Source organism: Sander lucioperca, chromosome 11 (genome assembly GCF_008315115.2).
Source record: "Sander lucioperca isolate FBNREF2018 chromosome 11, SLUC_FBN_1.2, whole genome shotgun sequence".
NCBI lineage: Eukaryota > Metazoa > Chordata > Actinopteri > Perciformes > Percidae > Sander > Sander lucioperca.
In genome coordinates this window covers 13,392,549-13,412,331 of record NC_050183.1, presented here as the reverse complement: position 1 = coordinate 13,412,331, position 19,783 = coordinate 13,392,549, and the positions used below count along the sequence as shown (strand labels likewise).

Here is a 19,783-nt window from a genome sequence, read left to right as displayed (position 1 = left end):
TCCCTTTGAAATCCTTCCAATCAAGATGAGGTCAGTTTGCAGGGTCTGATTTAGATGGTTTGATATTGCAAACATTCACTACACAAATTCCCTTTAACCCAACATTTAATTTTAATCAAACTAGTGAAACACAGTGCAACCACAAACAAGCAAAGAGCTAAAATTCAGAAAGATTAACAAAGGAGGACAGAGGAGAATCTGACTTTGAGTTTTTGTCCCTGAGGACACGGAGCGGGTGATACGGTAGTGGAGGGTTAAAGCTTTTCAACAAGCAAAGTATTGCATTTTTTTCAGCCTCACCATTGTCTGTGCCTTGCTCAAGAACACACTGACTCGACTACTGCACTCTTTTTAAAAGACTGAAAATAGCGATATTTTGGTTACAACTATTTACTTCTCTGACCTGAATTCTACCGCAAGAAATGTCTTCTACGTTATTCGATTATAAGACAAGAACGTTTCATGATTGTAATTAGATTTTAAAGCACCATTGTGTGAATACTTGAGTGGTAATTTTTTGGTATTTTTGTGTATACGTTAGAGCCATTGTTATCTGTTATAACTCTCCCCCTCCTTCCTCGGTCAAAACAAAAAAAACAGAGCACTGGAAGGTTGCTTCTGTTTCTATTTTTAACTCAGCCTGCCTCCAGCACTCCAGCAATAGCAGTGCCTGATAAATGAAAGATGGTTATTATGCAATTGTTGCTGAATGAAAGACCCAATTCTAAGAAGCAGAGAGAGACAGACACAGAGTTAAGGAGGAGGAGGTGAGGGTGAGCTGTATCCAGCACAGTGATGTGGCTCAGCATCCCACACCTGATTGGTGAGACATGGCAGATAGGAGGGGCAGGGCTGCAGCAGGGCTTACCTCAATGATAACACACCCAACCCACCACTCCACTACACCTCAACCAGCCCCATTTTACACCCCACCCTCCCCCTGGCTCAGCGTAGTCGGCTGTGACGAGGCTCCATCAGAGGAGACCAGTGACGTCAGAAGCTATAAATAGATCCACCTGCCAGGAAAGAGGGGAACTGGAAGTCTTGTGACTGAGCTTACGTAGATACACCCCGAGAAAGGGTGCAGATGATTTCTCCCCTCCTCATGAATACATATACGTATGAAGGATTCTCTTTTTGATTTTGATTGGTTGAGTGCTTCTAGATGACTCCAAGTAGAAATACAAGACAATAGTATTGTATTTTCATTCTTATACTCCATATTTTCATTTTTTTTATCTTTTATTCAGCCAAAACTCAGAGTACGCAGGTTGGATGTTGAAGTACGTTGCACAAGGACACTTTGACAGTGTACATTGAGCATGGTCAGATGAGTAATGTCGTTAAAGCAGTTGTTGTTGTCTGTTGTGAATATAAACTGGCCTTCAGATTGAAAGTCAGTTTACATTTTTGTTGATCTGTTACGTGCATAGTTTTTACAGCCTCACCAGTCAAATTTGACCTCACTTTTTACTATGTGGAAAAGACTATTTAGACCATCATGGGACACTAAATCTTTCCACTGAACCCAGACTTACAGTATGACATACATGTTGGTGTAAGTTGAAAGTGATCTATACCACCTCTATTCACTGGGATCCATTACTGGCTTTAAATGAAGAATTTACCTAAAAATACATACACAATTCAATATATTGGATTTTCCCTTTTCTTTAAGGCTGCAACAATGAATATAAATGAAGACGACTGAAAATAAATATGTTTAAAATATGATAAAGTAACGCTACTAAAAACAAAGAGAAAAGCAGGTGGAATAATTACATATTGCATTAAGAGTGTTTAAGGTTGACTTATTGTGGTTTTTAATGTTTTTGGTGGCAGAAGATTTTCACAGATTTATAATCACCATTGAGCTCAGCAGCAGCTGCAGTTCACCAGAGCTTGCTGCTGGTCAATGGCATTCATTCCCATTCACATTTATGAGAAGCCTATTGGCTTCTGATAGGGAGACAGCTCCCACTACTGAGGAAAATATGGTACTGCAACATCCCATAACAAGGCTCTGCTTAAATCTTGTCTTTTGCATCCTGATCTATCTTAACTATGTCTATGTGAGCTCTTTTTTTATCATTCCTAATGCTATTTTGTATGTAATTTCATTTACAGTACAGTAGGGAAATACCAGCTGGTGGAATACATATGTAAAATACGTTGGAGCGTACATTCCCTTTTTTCTGTAAAGTATTACCATTGTACTGTATGATTGTATTTCCTCCCATCATGAGCATTATAGAGTAGTATTGGAAAGACAATGACAGTGATATGACTGGAAGGAAAAATAATGTAAGTTGTAGAACAAATGTAAAGGATATTAAACAGTAAAACAAATCTTGATACTTTTTTGTCCAACTTTTATCCTTTCTAGCTGTTTACCTAAATTTACAGACTGTTATAGGGAGTATCATATGCACACTGTAGTGGGAGCCCAACCAGTCTGGGTTTTTAAGGCCAATACTAATATTTCCAAATTGAAGCTCCATTTTTTTTGTAGAATTTGCAGTATTATGTCTGTGCTTTTTCTTGACTAAAACGTTTATCATTGTTCATCCTATGTGACATTTAGACCATCATGACACTGTAAAGGAGCAGAGACTTTTACTACTACTGTACTACTACGACCACCTCTAAAATTGCTTGTTATACCAGTGCTTCTGCAACTGGGTAAGACAAGCATTCTCGCAGACAGACAGGCATGCAGGCGTCTTGTTCAGTCGCAGCATACATAACAAGTTGACCTTGCTCTGTCTCCTGCCTCCAGCATTGTTCTCCATTTCTCTGACGTAAATGATGGCTCCCTTTTCTCTCTTTAACTCTGTTTTACTAAACTTTTCTCACACACACACACACACACACACACACACACACACACACACACACACTGGCCTTTTAGTTTGTACCTTTGCCACCAAAAAATAAATAAAAGATTGTAGTTTAAGTGTGGTAATCAACAAAGTTTCCATTATTTTGATAATTGATTAATCGTCATTCTTGGACTAAATGGGTTTGGACTGTGGGTTAGTTGGACAAGACAAGCGGTTTTAAGAGTCACCTTGGGCTTCAGGAAATTGTTATTGACATTTTCCTTTTTCTGACATTTTATAGACCAAAACATTAGCTGATTAGTAAAGAACATAATTGGGTGATTGCAGTTACTGGTGAGATGATTGGTTTAACAAATGTTTGGGAACATATCGGTTTTATCTTCACTTTGACTTATAATGAATTTAAGGGATTAACAGTCACACCACAGTGAATTGTTACAGCTACAGACACTCGGTTAAACTAGAAATGTCACTGGACCAAAGCTGTTGAACAATGACTTGCATTGATGTCATACAGAGTATTTGAGTTACAGTCACTCTGATGTTAGGACATGCACAGAGCCAACATTTTTCATCCAAAGCGGACTTTATATCATCCTTATAAAGCCTTTTCTTAGGGTAAGCCTGTGTAACTGCACAACAAAATAAAACCTTAGGATGGGAAATGCAAAGTACGACCAGTTCCAGTTATTGTCCGCGCACACATGTTTGGTATGTGCTCATGGGAACCAGAGCCGAGGGATTTAAGGAACTTTCTGTTATGTATGTGATACAGAAAACAAGCATCAAGGCCAGATGTTATCTGATGGGGGATGACACAGGCCCAGGGTCAAAGGTCAACCCACACACATATATACACACATGCTCCCTCCTGTTTGCTTTCCTTGTAGCGTGGGAATTGGCCAAGGGGCCTAAAGCATCACACCAGGAAGGAGGCGAGAGGTGAGGAGGAAAACAGACCAGGGAACACTTTATGAGTGTGTGTGTGTGTGTGTGTGTGTGTGTGTATGTGAGAGAGAGAAAGAGAGAGAGAGTGAGAGAGAGAGAGAGAGAGAGAGAGAGAGAGAGAGAGAGAAAATGGCTAAAATGTACTAATGATTTTACATGATTTGAAATGAGAAAAACAGCATAAGTATAAAGCAGTTATAGCGGAACGTTTTAGTTAGAAGGGCAGTGTGTATGTGTGTGTGTGTGTGTGTAGTTTGTGTGGGAGTGAGAGAGTTCAGGGAGTAAAGAGGGTTTGTTTGCTTTACACCTCTTAAACCTATTGTACATTTGATCTGAAAACAGCAGAAAAACAACTCGCTTCCCCCTCATCCAGACCCTGCCAAACATATCTTTCCTTTCACTGTCACTGTGTGTGGTTTGTGTGTTTATATACTCGGCAGACAGAAAGGAGATGTTGGGCAGCAGGGCAGGAGAAGAACAAGCAGGAAACTTATTTATGCATTCCCAGATCTGTGCATATTAAAGCAAAGAGAAAATATTGTCCAAGTCGTTCTCTGATTCAGAGTTTATCACAAACTAGGGCTGTGCAATTAATCAAATTTTGATTGTGATTGCGATTTGGGCTCTTAGCGATCACAATAACAATAATCACAATACACATTACATTTTGAAATTAAACTCTTATTTACACTTAAGCCCCTCTTGAAAGCTACACTCTGCCAATAGTCAGCCCAATAGTCAGCGAGGTCCTGTTTGTGGTATCTGATGGCATTTAAAAAACACCGTGAGTGAAGATGGCAGAGGGAGAGATTCAGCATTTGGTGAACAAGAAGGGGAAAGCAGATCCCGTTCTCTGGGAACAGTTCAGATTTGAGGAATCGGACGTGGAACAGAAACACATCATCTGCAAGATTTGCTACACGGTGGTGTCTGCACCACAAATCTGTTTAACCACCTAAAATATACAGTAAGCACAAAGTCACGTATGACCAACTAACGTTGATAAAAAAAGAAACAGAAAGAGAAGACAACTTCAATGAGTAATCGCGTTAAATAATCATATTTTTAATATTCACCAAGATAATTGTGATTATGATTTTTTTCCCCATAATCGAGCAGTCCATCGCACTTTACATAACTACCTTGTGGTGATGAAATACATGTTTTTTCTAAAATCAATCTTAAAAACAGACTACACAGTTCCAGTGAAAAAAAGGATAAAAGTGTGTGTTGTGCATGTTCACCTAGAATCCACTCACTGCACTTCTCTCCTCATGTAAGCTAATTTTAACAAAAAAGAAAATACAGCAAAAGACAACACTAAAAAGTGTGCAGGGCTTATCCTATGACACTGATAAAAAATGTGTCACCTGCACCATGTTGTTTCTGTAATCAGGGAATGCTTTTTCCGAAGAAAGAGGGGACATCGCAGGCTTTTGAATTCAGTATTCACTGTTGTAAGGGCTGGTTACTGTTGTTGAGGCGAGGATATTCTATATCTTAGCTCATTTGATTTATCACCCAGAACTAGTTGAATTACTGTAGTCTTACTGTATATGACTGTACTGCAGAGAGAGAACATTTTCATAACATGCAAAGATCATGAAATATTTACTCTTCTTTTTAGAAAACTATTTCCACTATTGTAGTGGATTGAAGCTAAGTGCTACACCTCCATAAGGGTCCAGTTGCTCTTTCTATACACCTGACCAGCCACTGTGGATCGCTGTCCAAACAGAGCAAACACTCTCTGTCCAACATCAACATCTGATCTCAGAGCAGCTCATGTCTCTCTAAATATAGCCAAGGGGAGGAGAAGGTTGCACCGAGTCAAACCAGCTGCTGTGTTATTATTTTTCTGTGTGACCTTTGACCTACAGGCAGAGAACTCAGGACTCTTGAGTTGCCACAGGAGAGAAAGGAAGAGAAATGGATGGAGGCTGAACGTTGCAGGCCTTAATCCCTATCAGATACTTCAGATACTGTGTGCAACCTGTACATAATGATCATTAGATTCTGAAGATTGTAGAAGTTGCAACTTTTGTGTTGTCTACTATATGTATTTGTGTGACTACAGTATACATGCAACCAGTGTAGTTGTGCAGCTATTCAGTGTTTCTGCACTTGTTTTATCATTATCTGTACATGCTGTCAAAGTCTTTGGTCTGACGCTACATTTGCAGTCATAAGACTGAGTGTTTTTTTGTAACCTCCATGTGCCTTGTTAACTTGTTAACTACAGGTATACCTTCTGAACAGAGCACAGGCATGACATTTCTGCTTTTAATTTTACATGTACTGTAGCGACAGATAGAGTAGATAGATCACAACAAAATCTGACAATTACCTTTTATTTTTCAAGTTACATTGTTTTATTCAGGGATTATTGATTCGTTGTTTGGTCAAAAATACTTCAGCAGGGCAGTTGGTTCCTGTCTTGGGTGTTTGAACTGTGGTGCTGTGGTGCCTTTTTTGCATACTGGCCCTTTAAATATGAATGTGACTGGTGTAGTGCTCAAGTGGTTTCATTTTTGGAGTGCAGGGCGCCTCAACGGTTGATTCACTCCTCCGGACGGGTATTGATCGTAGAGTCTATGTGCAGTGATTAGCTCTGCCTGTCCAGCCGGGGAGAAATCCATACAGTGCTTGTTGAGCATTAACATCATTAGAAGCTGGTTAGGAGGGTAACACACTGGGCCAGAACCTCCCAGAACCACCCACACACACACACACACACACACACACACACACACACACACACACACACACAGGCAGTGTGTGATTATAGCCCCAGCAGTAGAGATCTAGATTTGGCTCCAGAATCGACCTGAAAATCGAACAAACTTACATCACACTGGTGCGCAACTGGACAGGCTGGTTCAGGGCACGAACCCACACACGCACACACACTGTCTGTCTTTGCCCAACAACAGGCCATGCCGAGTGCTACTCTAATCATGTTCATATGCCACTAATTGGCGCCTTTCGGTATACTGTGATTGAGTCCGGCTGTAAGGCTGGAGTGTGCCTCTTCCTCCTCTAATTAGCCGAGGGCAAACCAGGAGCAGCCAATCACATCGCTGATCAGTGGGGCACGACAAGATGGAGACGACGGGGGGAGTGTGTTTTTTTGTCTTAATTGTTTTCAGGTGGTTACGTCATGTAAAGAACTGTGAATCTTTCTTATTTATTATTATCATTAACAATAGTAACATGAGTTAGATTATTATTGAATATAATAAAAGGCATTGGATGGCAATCCAATCTATTTTGTATGTACATTTTATTAGGGATGCACCGATACAATACACTGGAATGGTATTGGCCCCGATACTGAACTTACTAAGTGGATCGGGTATCATCATTTACATTACTGAGCCATATTAAATACAGTTTCTTTCTGAAAGTCATTACACACTTTATTTTAAATAGTTTCTCCTGTCAGTTGAATTCATATAGTCAATGTAGACTGCCAACTCAGTTGTTAGTGCCTAAGCAATCCCAGCCTCATAGTACATTCAAATTATCCCAATGAGTTCCAGTGAGGCATACAAATAAGCGCTGGTATCGGATCAGTACTTGGTATCAGCAGAGTTGAAATATCAGAATTGGTACTGGAAGAGAAAAAGTTGGATGGGTGCATTCCTATATTTTGCATATATCATTAATTATGCAACGTAATTTATTTAGCAAATAATAGTTTTATAAATACACACCAAACACTAGATAATATCAGATGCCGTAGATATTCATAGCAGTGATATTTCTTTATAGTATTATAGTATAGTATTTCTTTTTCAAATCTCGTCTATTTACGGCAAGAACCTGAGCTTTAACCTGACAATATTCATGTATCATGTAGCATAAACTGATGACAGCATCGTTGAAGCACTCACACGCAGACATACAACCTTGTCATATCACTGCAGTCTTGTAATTCTGATAAAATAAGGTTGTTGAAAGTCTCCTCCAACCCCCAGGCCTTTCCCTACCTGGTATCCCGCTGTGTAGGCAGAGCCCTGAAGTCTATGAGGTGATCAAGTTCACCTGTGACAAGCAGGCTGCATGTGGATGCCTTATTTCCTCATTTGTTTGGATAACATAAAAGTCCATCAACCACACTATTGTCTAGTAATCCTGCATCAACATAATGGAACAGAGCCTCTTTGTGAAGGGTTCATCAGGCTCTGAGTTGATCATCATTCCTGAAGTCACAAGAGTCGCAGAGACGTCAGGATAACACTCAGTCCACTATTCTAGCAGTGATATTCTACACAAGTACACACACAGTCACACAAACACATTCACACTCATCTGCTGACGTCAGTTGTGGTTTCATGGCTGTCACTGCATTGCCGATCGACCAGCTCTCAGGCCTGCAATTATTCCCAACCCAATGCTCTGCTAGCTGGAGTTCTGTTTTTCCACCAAATAAGAGACTTCAACACAAAGGATGCTATGAAACACACTAAAAAGATACAAGCCAGAAACCAGCTGGCGGAGCTTGTGGACGCATTGGGATTTCTGTTGAGGCGTGTTTGATGTAGGAACTCAGAGGAGTGACTCCAAAGACTCGAAGCAGAGGCCTCCTGTGGTTCAGCGGGTTGAGGCGTCAGCCGTGAATTGCATGAACGATTTGGGATCAAGTCCAGTGAACAGCCACTGGCACGTCAATATTTCCTGTCCTCACCCAGGGTCAAAAAAGCTTTGTCACAAAAGTGCTTGACTATATTAGCTGAATACTGTATATGAGTTAGGTATAATCTTTTAAGCATTCAATAATGGGAGGGGGTGATGGATCTTTCTATAAATATGTATATATAATAAAGATCTGAAGATCTTTGGTATTAAACCCTAAAGACAAAATCCCTGGAGCGGAAAACTGGAGGGATGTATGACATCATCATGACATCACAATGTGACAGCTGTGGAGAACACTGCAGTTCATCTGAAATGGCAAGGATCCTGGACAAGAGACTGAATGAACATAAACAGACAAGAACAGCTGTCTTTGAACATCAAACCAAAAGTTCCCTTCAGACTTCAAATCGAGCAATTCACGGACTATGATCTGCTCTAACATGATTTTCTAATGTGTTTATAATTCAATCGATTTTTTTAAACCAAATATAAAACGAAAAAATCCATCTAAATTTTTCCTGCCACCATACTCAATCAACGAGGAACAACTACAGCAACACTATAGAGCTCAACAGTCCCGCCCACAGCAGGTTCCGGAAGTAAAAATACAATGCAATTTCTCCATTGACAAATTGGAGTATAAGCAATAAAATCGTAACCGTCGATGGTAGACTTAAAACCAGCTACGACATGACTAAGCGATTGTATATGCTTATATAGATGCCAAAAGTTCATGGGGCACCAACCTTGTGATAAATGTCTTTTATTCGCGATGTCTTGGATAAGTACTCCATTACCCACAATCCTGAACAATCCCACAATCCCACAGTGATGCCTCTGATTGGTGGCTAATTCGGCTAACCGCTAGCTGACAGCTTCATTCAGTCTAAAATAACATTAACTCAAACTAAACACTGGGTAAAGCAGGCTACAGCTGACGTAACAGCTGTTATATATGTTAACGGTTATTTTCAGGTTTTATTTTGAGGGTCTTTTAAAGTTATTACATGCTGTCTCAGCTAGCGGTTAGCCGAATTAGCTGTTAGCTAAACTAACAAGGCTCTCCCTGTCAATACACGTGCTAGAAAGAGGTTTGCTAATGTTTTAAAGACCACGCCAAAATGTTCACTCTGACATTCTGGTTCTGCTTCGGATGCCGTCAAGCGGGATCTCCGATCGCAATCAGTCCTTCATTGACCAATCAGCATTCATTAGCAGAATGCTAGCGTGTTATGGGCAACGATGACTCAACCTGTAAGAAATCAAAATGACACAAGTACTTGTTCATTCAACTTTCGACCTATAATACATGTTAAACTTGCAAAAACTACAATCAAATCTGAGATTTCTCAACGACAATCAGGCAAAAAAAGAGACAAATTTAGCCGTCTAGCTCCATAGAGTCCCATTCATTTTGCACTCGCCTGCGATCACCCCCAGTGGAACTCTGGTGGAACCGCAACCAAAATGGGGCTGAATAGGGAGTGGAAAGGCTTTCCATAGACCGGCTTTGCTACCAGTTTCAAGTGAAAGTCTGTTGTTTTTCCGACAACGACAGCTGCCTGCAGACTGTTACGTCCCGCTGTTGGAACCCTCTACAGCAGGGATCTTCAACAGGGGCTCCGTGACCCCTAGGGGATCCTCAGAGTCAATGCAGGGGGGCCTCCAAATTACAGTTAAGTTTTTTAAGGTTTTTTTCAAAAATTAGAAATGTCTTAAAAAAAATAATCCAACATATTATTAGAAAACTAGCCTATAGTTAAGGTAGTCACTAAGGTCATCCACAGATACAGTTCATCCTAAGGATTTACTGTGCCTCATGTATGTTTAAGATTAAAACATGATTTATAGGGGTGGCCTCTAGCTCACCCAGTAAGAGCATTTGCCCTGTGCAGTCCTGCAGCGGCGTGGGTTCAAATCTGACCTGCTGCCCTTTGCTGTGTGTCATTCCCCATCTCTCTCCCCTTTTCATGTCTATCCACTGTCACTTGAAATACAGGGAAAAAGCCCCCAAAAAATAATCTTAAAAAAAAACATGATTTATAAAATTATTCCAACAACTATTTTAATAGCTTAGTATCCTATGCAAAAAAGGTATGTATATAAAGGCTTTAGGCCGCCCTACACGTTATTGTAGGCTCAGTTTAATATTCAACATTTTATACAATATACTGTATGTAGTAGGGGGTCCCTGCTCCGTCTCTCTTTCAGTTAAGGGGTCCTTGGCTAAAAAACGTTAAAGACCCCTGCTCTACAGTGAAATACAGTCACACTTTACACCGTTTAACGTTAGCTGTCAGCATTTAACCGTGTTTAATCCAGCTACTAGCTAGCGGTAGGTAGGCTAACGTTACCTGCTGTCGAGTGTAGTGTTAACTAGCGTCACGTGCAGTGATGCTTCTGTCTTCTACAGTGTCATACTGTATTAGTCAGTCTCTTCGCTACAAGCCATCTCCATGTGCTGAGGGGAAACACTTAAATCAAAGGATATAAGGGACATTCTAAAACGCTTAACGTGAAAAAGCTTAACTGGTTTGATGTACCTACACAACGATCAATCATCACCTTATTTCTCATGGCCATATCTTGTCATGAACACTTAAGCCTGTCAAAAAAACAAAACCGAAATCCAACGATTATAGCAATTATCTCACATTACGTTTTCTTCTTCATTGGCCCCTATGGCAAGGAAAAAGCTTAACGTGGTTTAATGCACCTAAACAACGATCAATGATTACTAAAATTCTCTCTCATATAGCTCCTCATAACCACTGAAAACTGTCAAAAAATCTAACCCAAAGTCCTATTATTATGGACGTTAGCTGACACTAAGCGTTTCTGCTTCATTAAGGGATATTGTAATGAAAAAAGCTTAATGTGGTTTAATGTACCTAAACAACGATCAATTACCACCAAAATTCTCTCTCATATTGCTCCTCATAACCACTGAAAACTGTCAAAAAAATCTAACCCAAAGTCCAATTATTATGGACGTTAGCTGACATTAAGCTTTTCTGCTTCATTTAAGGCTATTGTAAGGAAAAAAGCTTAACATGAAAAAGCTTAACGTGGTTTAATGTACCTAAACAACGATCAATCATCACCATATTTCTCTCTCATACTGCTCCTCATAGCCACTGAACTGTCAAAATAACCACGTTAAGCTTTTTCACATTAAGCTTTTTCCTTACAATAGCCTTAAATGAAGCAGCTTAATGTCAGCTAACGTCCATAATAATTGGACTTTGGGTTAGATTTTTTGACAGTTTTTAGTGGTTATGAGGAGCAATATGAGAGAGAAATTTGGTGATAATTGATCATTGTTAAGGTACATTAAACCATGTTAAGCGTTTTTCTCACCATAGGGGCCAATGAAGAAAAAACCGTTAATGCGAGATAACTTCTATAATCGTTGGATTTCGGTTTAGTTTCTTTGACAGGCTTAAGTGTTCATGACAAGATATGGCCATGAGAAATATGGTGATGATTGATCGTTGTTTAGGTACATTTTAACCATGTTAAGCTTTTTTACATTAAGCGTTTTAGAATGTCCTGGATATAACCCACGTTGTTTGGCAGAATATGTAGTGCTCTTGAGATTGGTCACTGAATCAGTCACTGAAGTTGCACAGAATTCAGTGTGGGAAGCAACAACCACCTTAGTCAAACCCATCAGAGTCATATCTATGAGAAATGGGATACACAAGGCAAGAGATGCCTATGACAAGTATGGAAATAAACTAAAATAGATGGCGCTGGAGTCTGTGGAGGGAGAAATTCATCAGCACTGGCAGTACAGGTGAGTAAAACCTAACCAGTTGCAGTGATATAATGAGATCACTGATACGGTCAGATGGTACTCACAGATGACTCGTACCCAAGCCCGAACCAGTGGTGTAGTCTATGTGATACGCAGGTATACACAGTATACTCATTAATACTCATTAAGAAAGTTCCAGGATTACCATATACCTACTTAAAAATGCGCAATGACACACAACAACATACTTTCCATTATATTTTTGACATATTTTGAATTGTCATCGGTGTTTTCCTTTTCTTTGCATAGGCTAAATAAAGGTATTTCAGCTGTGAATTGGTGCATAAAAGTGTATCAAAATGCAGGAAATGAAGTCTTTGACGCACTAAATTTCCCTGGGGGAGGGCCCCCAGACCCCACCCCCCCAAACATATACATATACAGTACAGTATAGCCACTACAATACATTAGACTATATCACTGGCCCAAACTAACGTGACTCTTCTTTTACATTATGTTCCAACATGCTGGTAGCTAGCAGGGACCTTTGACCACATGTAGAGTGAGCTGTGCATCACGTCACAGTGTGTTGACATGGGCTAAGGCCCGGAGGGCTAGCCAAACTGCTGTGACACCACCAAAGGTCAGATCTAATTTCTAAACTGTTGGGAGGGACAGGCTGTATATAGATGGCATGAAAAGTCAGAAGATACCTGCGTAGAGAGTACATGAGTTAAACTGATAGTTGGCTCAGATGTTGGCCTTCAATTAAATATCAGATATCAGTAGGCCACTGGTATCCTGATCTGACGAAGGTTTGATGTTCGAGGTTTCTGTCTGACTTGAGCCACAGACACACAGACAGCGAATGTTGATAGAACATTTTCCTATTATTTAGTTCATTCACTTAATTGCTCATCATGTTATGGTAAATGCAATCTTCATTTAGAGGTCAGAAATGTATCAGTTTCATTTGCTGATAGTTGTAGGGAGTCATAAGTCGTGGGAAGTTATTCTTACTAAAAGCTGTTAGCCCAAAACTTATTTCATCAGTATGATTTAGAGCTTTTGTGGTTTCAGGCTGTGAGAATATTATTGTCCCCACACACCCCAAGAGTTTCCATACATATTTAAGTTAAAAAAAATTTGCACAATGCATTACACAGAAAGGAGCAAGAGTAACTGACTGCAGTCGTCAGCTACAGCTAAAGACATTTACATGTATATCAACACTACTATGTTTGTATTGCTTTGACATAGGTTGAAAAGATTTGCCAGCAGATATGTCAGTGGATCAGTTTTACGCAAAAATATGTGCAGGCACCTTTGTCACTGTGGCCAAATCTCAGACCTCCAACACACACTCAGGGTTAGTAAAGCTGTATCCTGGGCCTTCCTTTTAAATATTTAGTGAAGTTTGCTGAAAATAAAAAATAAAAGCAGTTGAAAGTGACAGGATATATGAGTTAGTATCCCAATTATTTAAGTGACCCTCACTGTCCACTGTTGCTCTGGTTGCTCTTACTCTTTCTATAAAGCCGGGTAGAGAATTTTGTGCTAACTGCAAAGAGATTCTGCAAGTATGTGGCGGCCCTACACATTGCCGGAAGAGATCAACCTAAAAGGAAAAATTAAGAGCATGTTGGAAGTACAGTTAAAAGAAAATGTACAGAGAAGTTGCGCTTCACAGATAAACTAGGTCAGGAGAAATTGGCTTTTTAATGACAGCAACGGCAATAGAATGAGCTGCAGCGTTTGCTGCAGGTATACAACAAATAGGACCTGCTCATTTTTTTTTTTTTTTTACAGTTTTATAGCTGGTTGAAAAATATTTGGGCCGTTAAGTTTATCCGCCATTGGTAGAAAGACCAAAAAGTACATTTTGGACCCTAAAGATAGATATGCCGTTAGCTCCCCATCTCACTGTATGAGTCAGTGTCTAGTGCTCCGTGCTGGGAGGTAAAACATGAGTAAGTCAGAGTCTGACGTTAGTCTTCATCATCATGATCATTATCATCATCGTCACCACTGAAGTTACAGGTCTACTGATGAAAACAGTAACAATGACAAGCCTGAAAGGAATGTATGGTTTTGTTTAACACAGCAAACTACCTGACAAATCAACAGTACTGTAGGCTGCAAGTAAAAATTATGTATGTAATGTAAGAAGACAGGACAGGGTGTGATAGAGCAGGACAAGTCAGAAAATTAAAGGACAGGACAGAAAGTGAAAAGACAAGACAGAATATGGCACTAACAAAAAGTGACAGTAGTATTTGAGATAACTGAGCTTAGAAGAGATAACTATATCAGGCAGTAAGTAAAGAGGAGGTGACTGAAACCTCACTGATGCCATTTCACTGACACAGCAAACTCCTACATCATCATAACCCTAAAAGCAGAAGCTGAATATATGCACTGACAGACATGAATCTGTTTGCCAAAACTAACTGTTAAACCTCTAACTTTACAAGGTAAAGCGGTGACGATGAAAGCAGCATGTTTCTGTGTAGGAATTAATGGAAACTACACAGGCTGCAGGGTTAAAAGGAATTGGACGATTATAAAGTGCACTCTACTTTTCGCCGCTGCTTTTTGACTGTGCTATTACACACATGTGGTCAATCCATCAGGCCTATAAATACGTCCGACTCAGCGTTCATTAGCAATTTCCATTTGTAGGTTTTTTATTGGTGGGTTGACATTATAAAGACACTTTGATCGCCCAACAAAACAGATGTCGTCATGACTTCTGAAAGGCCGGCTGCAAATTTAGTCACATTTCCTTCTGTGACCCTTAAAGCAGCAGCCTCTTTCAGGTATACTCATCTGGTAAGAATTAAGTGTGTGTGTGTGTGTGTGTGTGTGTGTGTGTGTGTGATGCATATGCTATAAAAAATGAAGAAAAAAATAATCAAGAGTGATATATGTATGGGCTGTAATTGATTTTAACAAAACTGAAGTTTTTTTTAATTGATAAAGCAGCATTAAAGGGGACATATTATGCTTTTCTGTATTTTCTGCCATATCTACAATGTTATAATGTTGGATTCCTACTTCCATTTTAGAGAAATCCCTGTGAGCTAAAACGTTTAGATTTCGGTTCTGAATGCTCCAGTTTCAACAGTTTTTTGTACTCTCGGCTAAGTATTACGCAACTCTAAGCCGGACTTCTATGATTGGTTATCTGCTCCAGGCAGGAACTACTGAAGTGTTTTTTAAGCTTCTGTGGTGTTAACATTGTCGCATGCTACATGCTACGGCAGTAAACAATGTCATCTTGGCTGCCAGTGTGGTTAAATGTTCTCAGATTCTCACATTACTCCTGAAACATTTCTGGTTATGGAGTTTATTATATATATTTGGTTTAAAGGCCTTATCTGCAATTTTTAACGTTAGCCTAATTTTTAAGTAGCTACATGCTAACGCCACATAGCTGTAGCTAATCTTGGCGGCTAATGTTGGTCATTTCTCCCCAATTTCGGGTCACTTTACTGCTGGGACATGTCCGTTTGTGTAGTATTTGGTTTAGAAAGCCTTTATTGGTGAATTTTCACGGTACAAAGTCCTGCTATGTACTCCGCTGCTATAAAATGCTATATAATAGTTGCCCTTTAAAAGATATAACATCTAACATTTCCACATTAAAATGTCTAAAACGACTAGACCTAGTGTGTGTGCGTGTGCATTATTTGGTGAAATGTATTTAAGTGTGTAAAAAACAAACAAATACTGTAGATAGAAGGAGTATTTATTGTGTATGTTTTTCAGTGTTAATAAGAGATTAAATATTTCAATGTGTTTTGCTACAAACTTTGTAGTAATTAATGATATATAAACACTGTCAAAACTTCAAGCTTAACCACACACCGACACACACACCCATATTCAGATCTTCCCTGTAGAGCCACTTCAGTCCACCAGACTCACCATTACACTAATAAAGCAGCGCTTAAAAAACAAACTCAGGTCATTTGTTAAGTCTGAGCTCGACTCCACTGTCCTGTGGGTGTTGACACCCTGGATTGAACTGATTTAGTTCCCAGAAGTAGAAAGTACATATTTTGTTCAATCTTTTACCTGCAAGTTCTGACCCTTGACCTTCTTACACCTGATTGTAATTTTGACAATAAAGTAAAAAAGGCTTAATCCTCTTTCTGATCTCACTACTGTAAATCCATCTGGATTAAAGACAGCAAAATCACTCAGATTATGTAGTGTAAATGAATTATGCATGCTTGTGACAAATTATCTAATGAAATCTTACTACCATAATGTCAAAAATATCAAAGAGGTCCCCGTACACCCACTACTAGCACAGTAGCACAGGCAAAGGATGACTGTAGGGATATTATGGTGATTATGGCGATTTCAGGAGACTAAATGAAAATACTATCAAATACCATTAACCACTGAGGTCACTTTAAGCTTGGAGTAGCACAGATTGACTGAACTGTGAGTCAAGTATGATCATGATGGGGTACAAATGCAATGTCACTTTAAATGTTACACGCTAAGTAACACCAAAAGATTACAAATCTCATTACGAATATTACAGGAATATTTTAGAGGCAGAAATTCCAGAAATTGTGGAATGAGGGTCACTACAAGAATATTATGGTGCAATCAAAAGAAGTCAGACATTTTTTTTGCATAATAAATTAATTATGAAGTTGTTAATTTATCTTAAATTAGTATTGAGTAGCCCTAACACAATGCAAACCACTGCAGTAACACCGTAAAAAATATTATAGTCACAAGTATAACAATCTAATGACTAGCCAACAATATGGTAATAATAAACTCAGTGTTGAGTGCTAGATATTGTGGAGGTGGTGGGTTCAATATCATGAACACCCTAAATATTAAAGGAACTTTATTAATAAATACTTTTCACGACAAAAATTAAAGATATGTTTTAGTAGAAAAGACATGAAAAGTAGTAAATGCCTTCCTGACCTTTATAAAACCTCTATATAACCTCTATATATGTTTTCATGAGGCTGTGACCACCCATCTTATAGAAATGTTACCATAGGAGATAAAGACTATTAATTATCATTAAAACACTATACCTCATTACTGAATGCAACTTAATAAAAGTAAGTAAGAATTGTATATAATTAATATTACAGTGAAGTATTTCAATCATCATCTTATTGTTTGTCAGCTGAAGAATTGTTAAACTTTAAAAAAAAAAAAAAAAAAAGAAAAGAAAAGAATAGATAGCAGTGTGTTTAGAGTTGTGCAACTACAACATCTGGATTAAAACCACATCTGGCCTACCGCCTGCGTTTCTGCACAATGTCGATGGGCCGGTTGACAGCGCACGGCGACCCACAGATATTCCCATTCCTCACTTTGAAGTAGCGATCCTGGACCGAGGGGGCTAGATACACACAGTTAGTCGGTAAACTCATGTTTGTGATTGTTTTTGTCTCCCTTCTGCTTTGTTCTTTACTAATACTCCTCTTCCTCTTCTGGGCGCTCCTCTACTCCTCGGCTCTTGTGCGCTCTCTCCTCTGCGTCCACACCACACCAGGTTTCCATTGAGGCGCAGCCAGACGGAGGAAAGCCCTCCTCGGTGTGTTTCAGCAGCATGCCTCCGGTCCAGAAACAAGTCGAGGGTGAAAAAAAGGAAGGAGGGATCAAAGCAGAGTGGGTTTTAAAGAGTCGTTTCCTCAGCGCTGCTGTTTCTTGCGGTTTTGGAGGGCTGACCGCGGAGAGCTAAAGCTGTTGGTTTCAAATCTGTTTTGAAGAGTTCAGTGCTGAACTCTCTTTGTTTTCTGGAGAGACACTCCTCCCTCCCTCCCTCCCTCTCTATGGCTCTCTCTGTGCCTCACTGGCACACAGACTACTGAGGCTTTAAAAAAGACATGAACTATGTGAGTGTATGTGCAGTATGTGTGTGTGAGTGAGAGAGATAGAGGAGAGTCTGTGGTCGTAGTAGTTGCATCACGTGGGGGTGTGTGTAGAGTGAGTCTGTGCAGTGTGTGTGTGTGTGTGTGTGTGTGTGTGTGTGTGTGTTTGTGTGTGAATATATGTGTGGTGTATACTGTATGTGCAGTGTGTGTTTCAGAGACTAGCCCCTTGGAACAGAAAAACTATCTGAGGCAGTGTGGCAGCCTCCTGCGGATGTTTTAACACACACACACACACACACACACACACACACACACACACACACACACACGACACCTTGATCACAATTTAACACTAATACTCATTCAGCTTCACATCAAATCTATGAAAACCCATTCATGCATTTCAATGGTTTTATATTATTCTATATGTTTTTATTGATGGTTTTAGAACTGCACCATATACAGTCCATTTATTGCATCAGGTTTAATTGTATAATTCACAGGACAATTCTGAGCTCCACCTGCAGTGTGCTCCAGTGGAAGAGCACCAGTTCAGTTTCAGCAGTCAGGGAGTGATAGACCTGATGATCTCACTAACTGACGATCTCACTGTTGTTGACATCACAGACAAATATTTGTCTTTTAAGAAACAGAGCAGGCGGACGAGTCGGACGTGTTGGAAGGCACATGAAGGAGGACGTGGAGTGTGGTAGGCTTTAAAATGTCAGACGTTTAAAATACTGACTTAGCCTATCAAAAGCGGTGACGTGATGAGGATGTGAAGGCCGAATCTGATGTTTTACCTAAAGCTGTTCTCTCAACCTGCTAAAGTTGACCAGGTTTATCTGAAAGCTGCTGCCTGAACTCTTTTTCCACTCTAGATCTAAATAATAATGGATAATTATAATAATAAAGGGGTGTATTTAAGTACATTTTATGACATTTGTATAGACATGCCTCAGTTTCATATAAAAGCCATGCTACTGCATTGTAATCTGCTATTGGCTGATTTTATGGTAACAGCTGTGGGCTCATATTATTTAATTTCCACACTGAGTTCCAGACATGGGACTACATTTATGGCTCAGTTGTTCAGAAATATGAACAAAATTCAAGGCAATCAGGCAAAGATTCCCCTGCATTTGTGGAAACAAAAGAAGCTCACTGTCCAGCTCAAATGGAATTAAGCTACCAATGATTCTTCAGAAGTGCTTGTTGGATGGTCGAAAAGCTTCGGAAACCCCCTCCCTCCAAACCACCACCTTTCTGACATCAGATTTGTATGGAAAGCCAGCACATTAAAACACAGCGGCACCATCGCCCCCCCCACGCCACCATGGGCCCACACAAATCTCCTGGATTTTGAAAAACAAATATTGGCAGGTATGATAATGACTCATCTGTGTTCCATATTTGTATATTAAACTATTATGCTGAACTACTCTGTGTTCTGTGGGACTGTATTCATTCACACTGACTCCCATCTCACCTTCAGTGGAACTGGGTCAGACACAAACCACATTTTCCCTATTAACCACCTGTCTGGCAATGCACTAAACGCTTACATAAGTGCACACAGTGGTGGCTGTCCATTATGTTTATCTGGCTGAGCAGTGAGCAACACACACAAGAGTGCCTCCCTGCATGGGACCACTTTGCCCTTGGGAATCCCTTACAGGAGTTACTGCTTTGACAACATATGCAAACCCTTCCGACATGATAAGCTG

At 39.7% G+C, this 19,783-nt stretch overlaps 1 protein-coding gene across 10 annotated transcripts in view; it reads right to left on the bottom strand.

Annotated features, from left to right (window-relative positions):
* LOC116053030 (cAMP-specific 3',5'-cyclic phosphodiesterase 4C-like) overlaps nt 1–19,783 on the bottom strand; it is a 107,122-nt gene that overhangs the window by 20,965 nt on the left and 66,374 nt on the right. For 2 of the 10 annotated variants that reach the window (XM_031303895.2, XM_036006882.1), the window contains exon 1: nt 17,479–17,998. The exons of 7 other annotated variants lie outside the window; for them this stretch is intronic. In XM_031303895.2, coding sequence (XP_031159755.2) covers nt 17,479–17,612 — 134 coding nt within the window. In that variant the 5' untranslated portion in view covers nt 17,613–17,998. Of the gene's footprint in view, nt 1–7,783; nt 8,220–17,478; nt 17,999–19,783 lie in introns of those variants that run through there. One more of the 10 variants, XM_036006884.1, reaches the window with a different exon arrangement.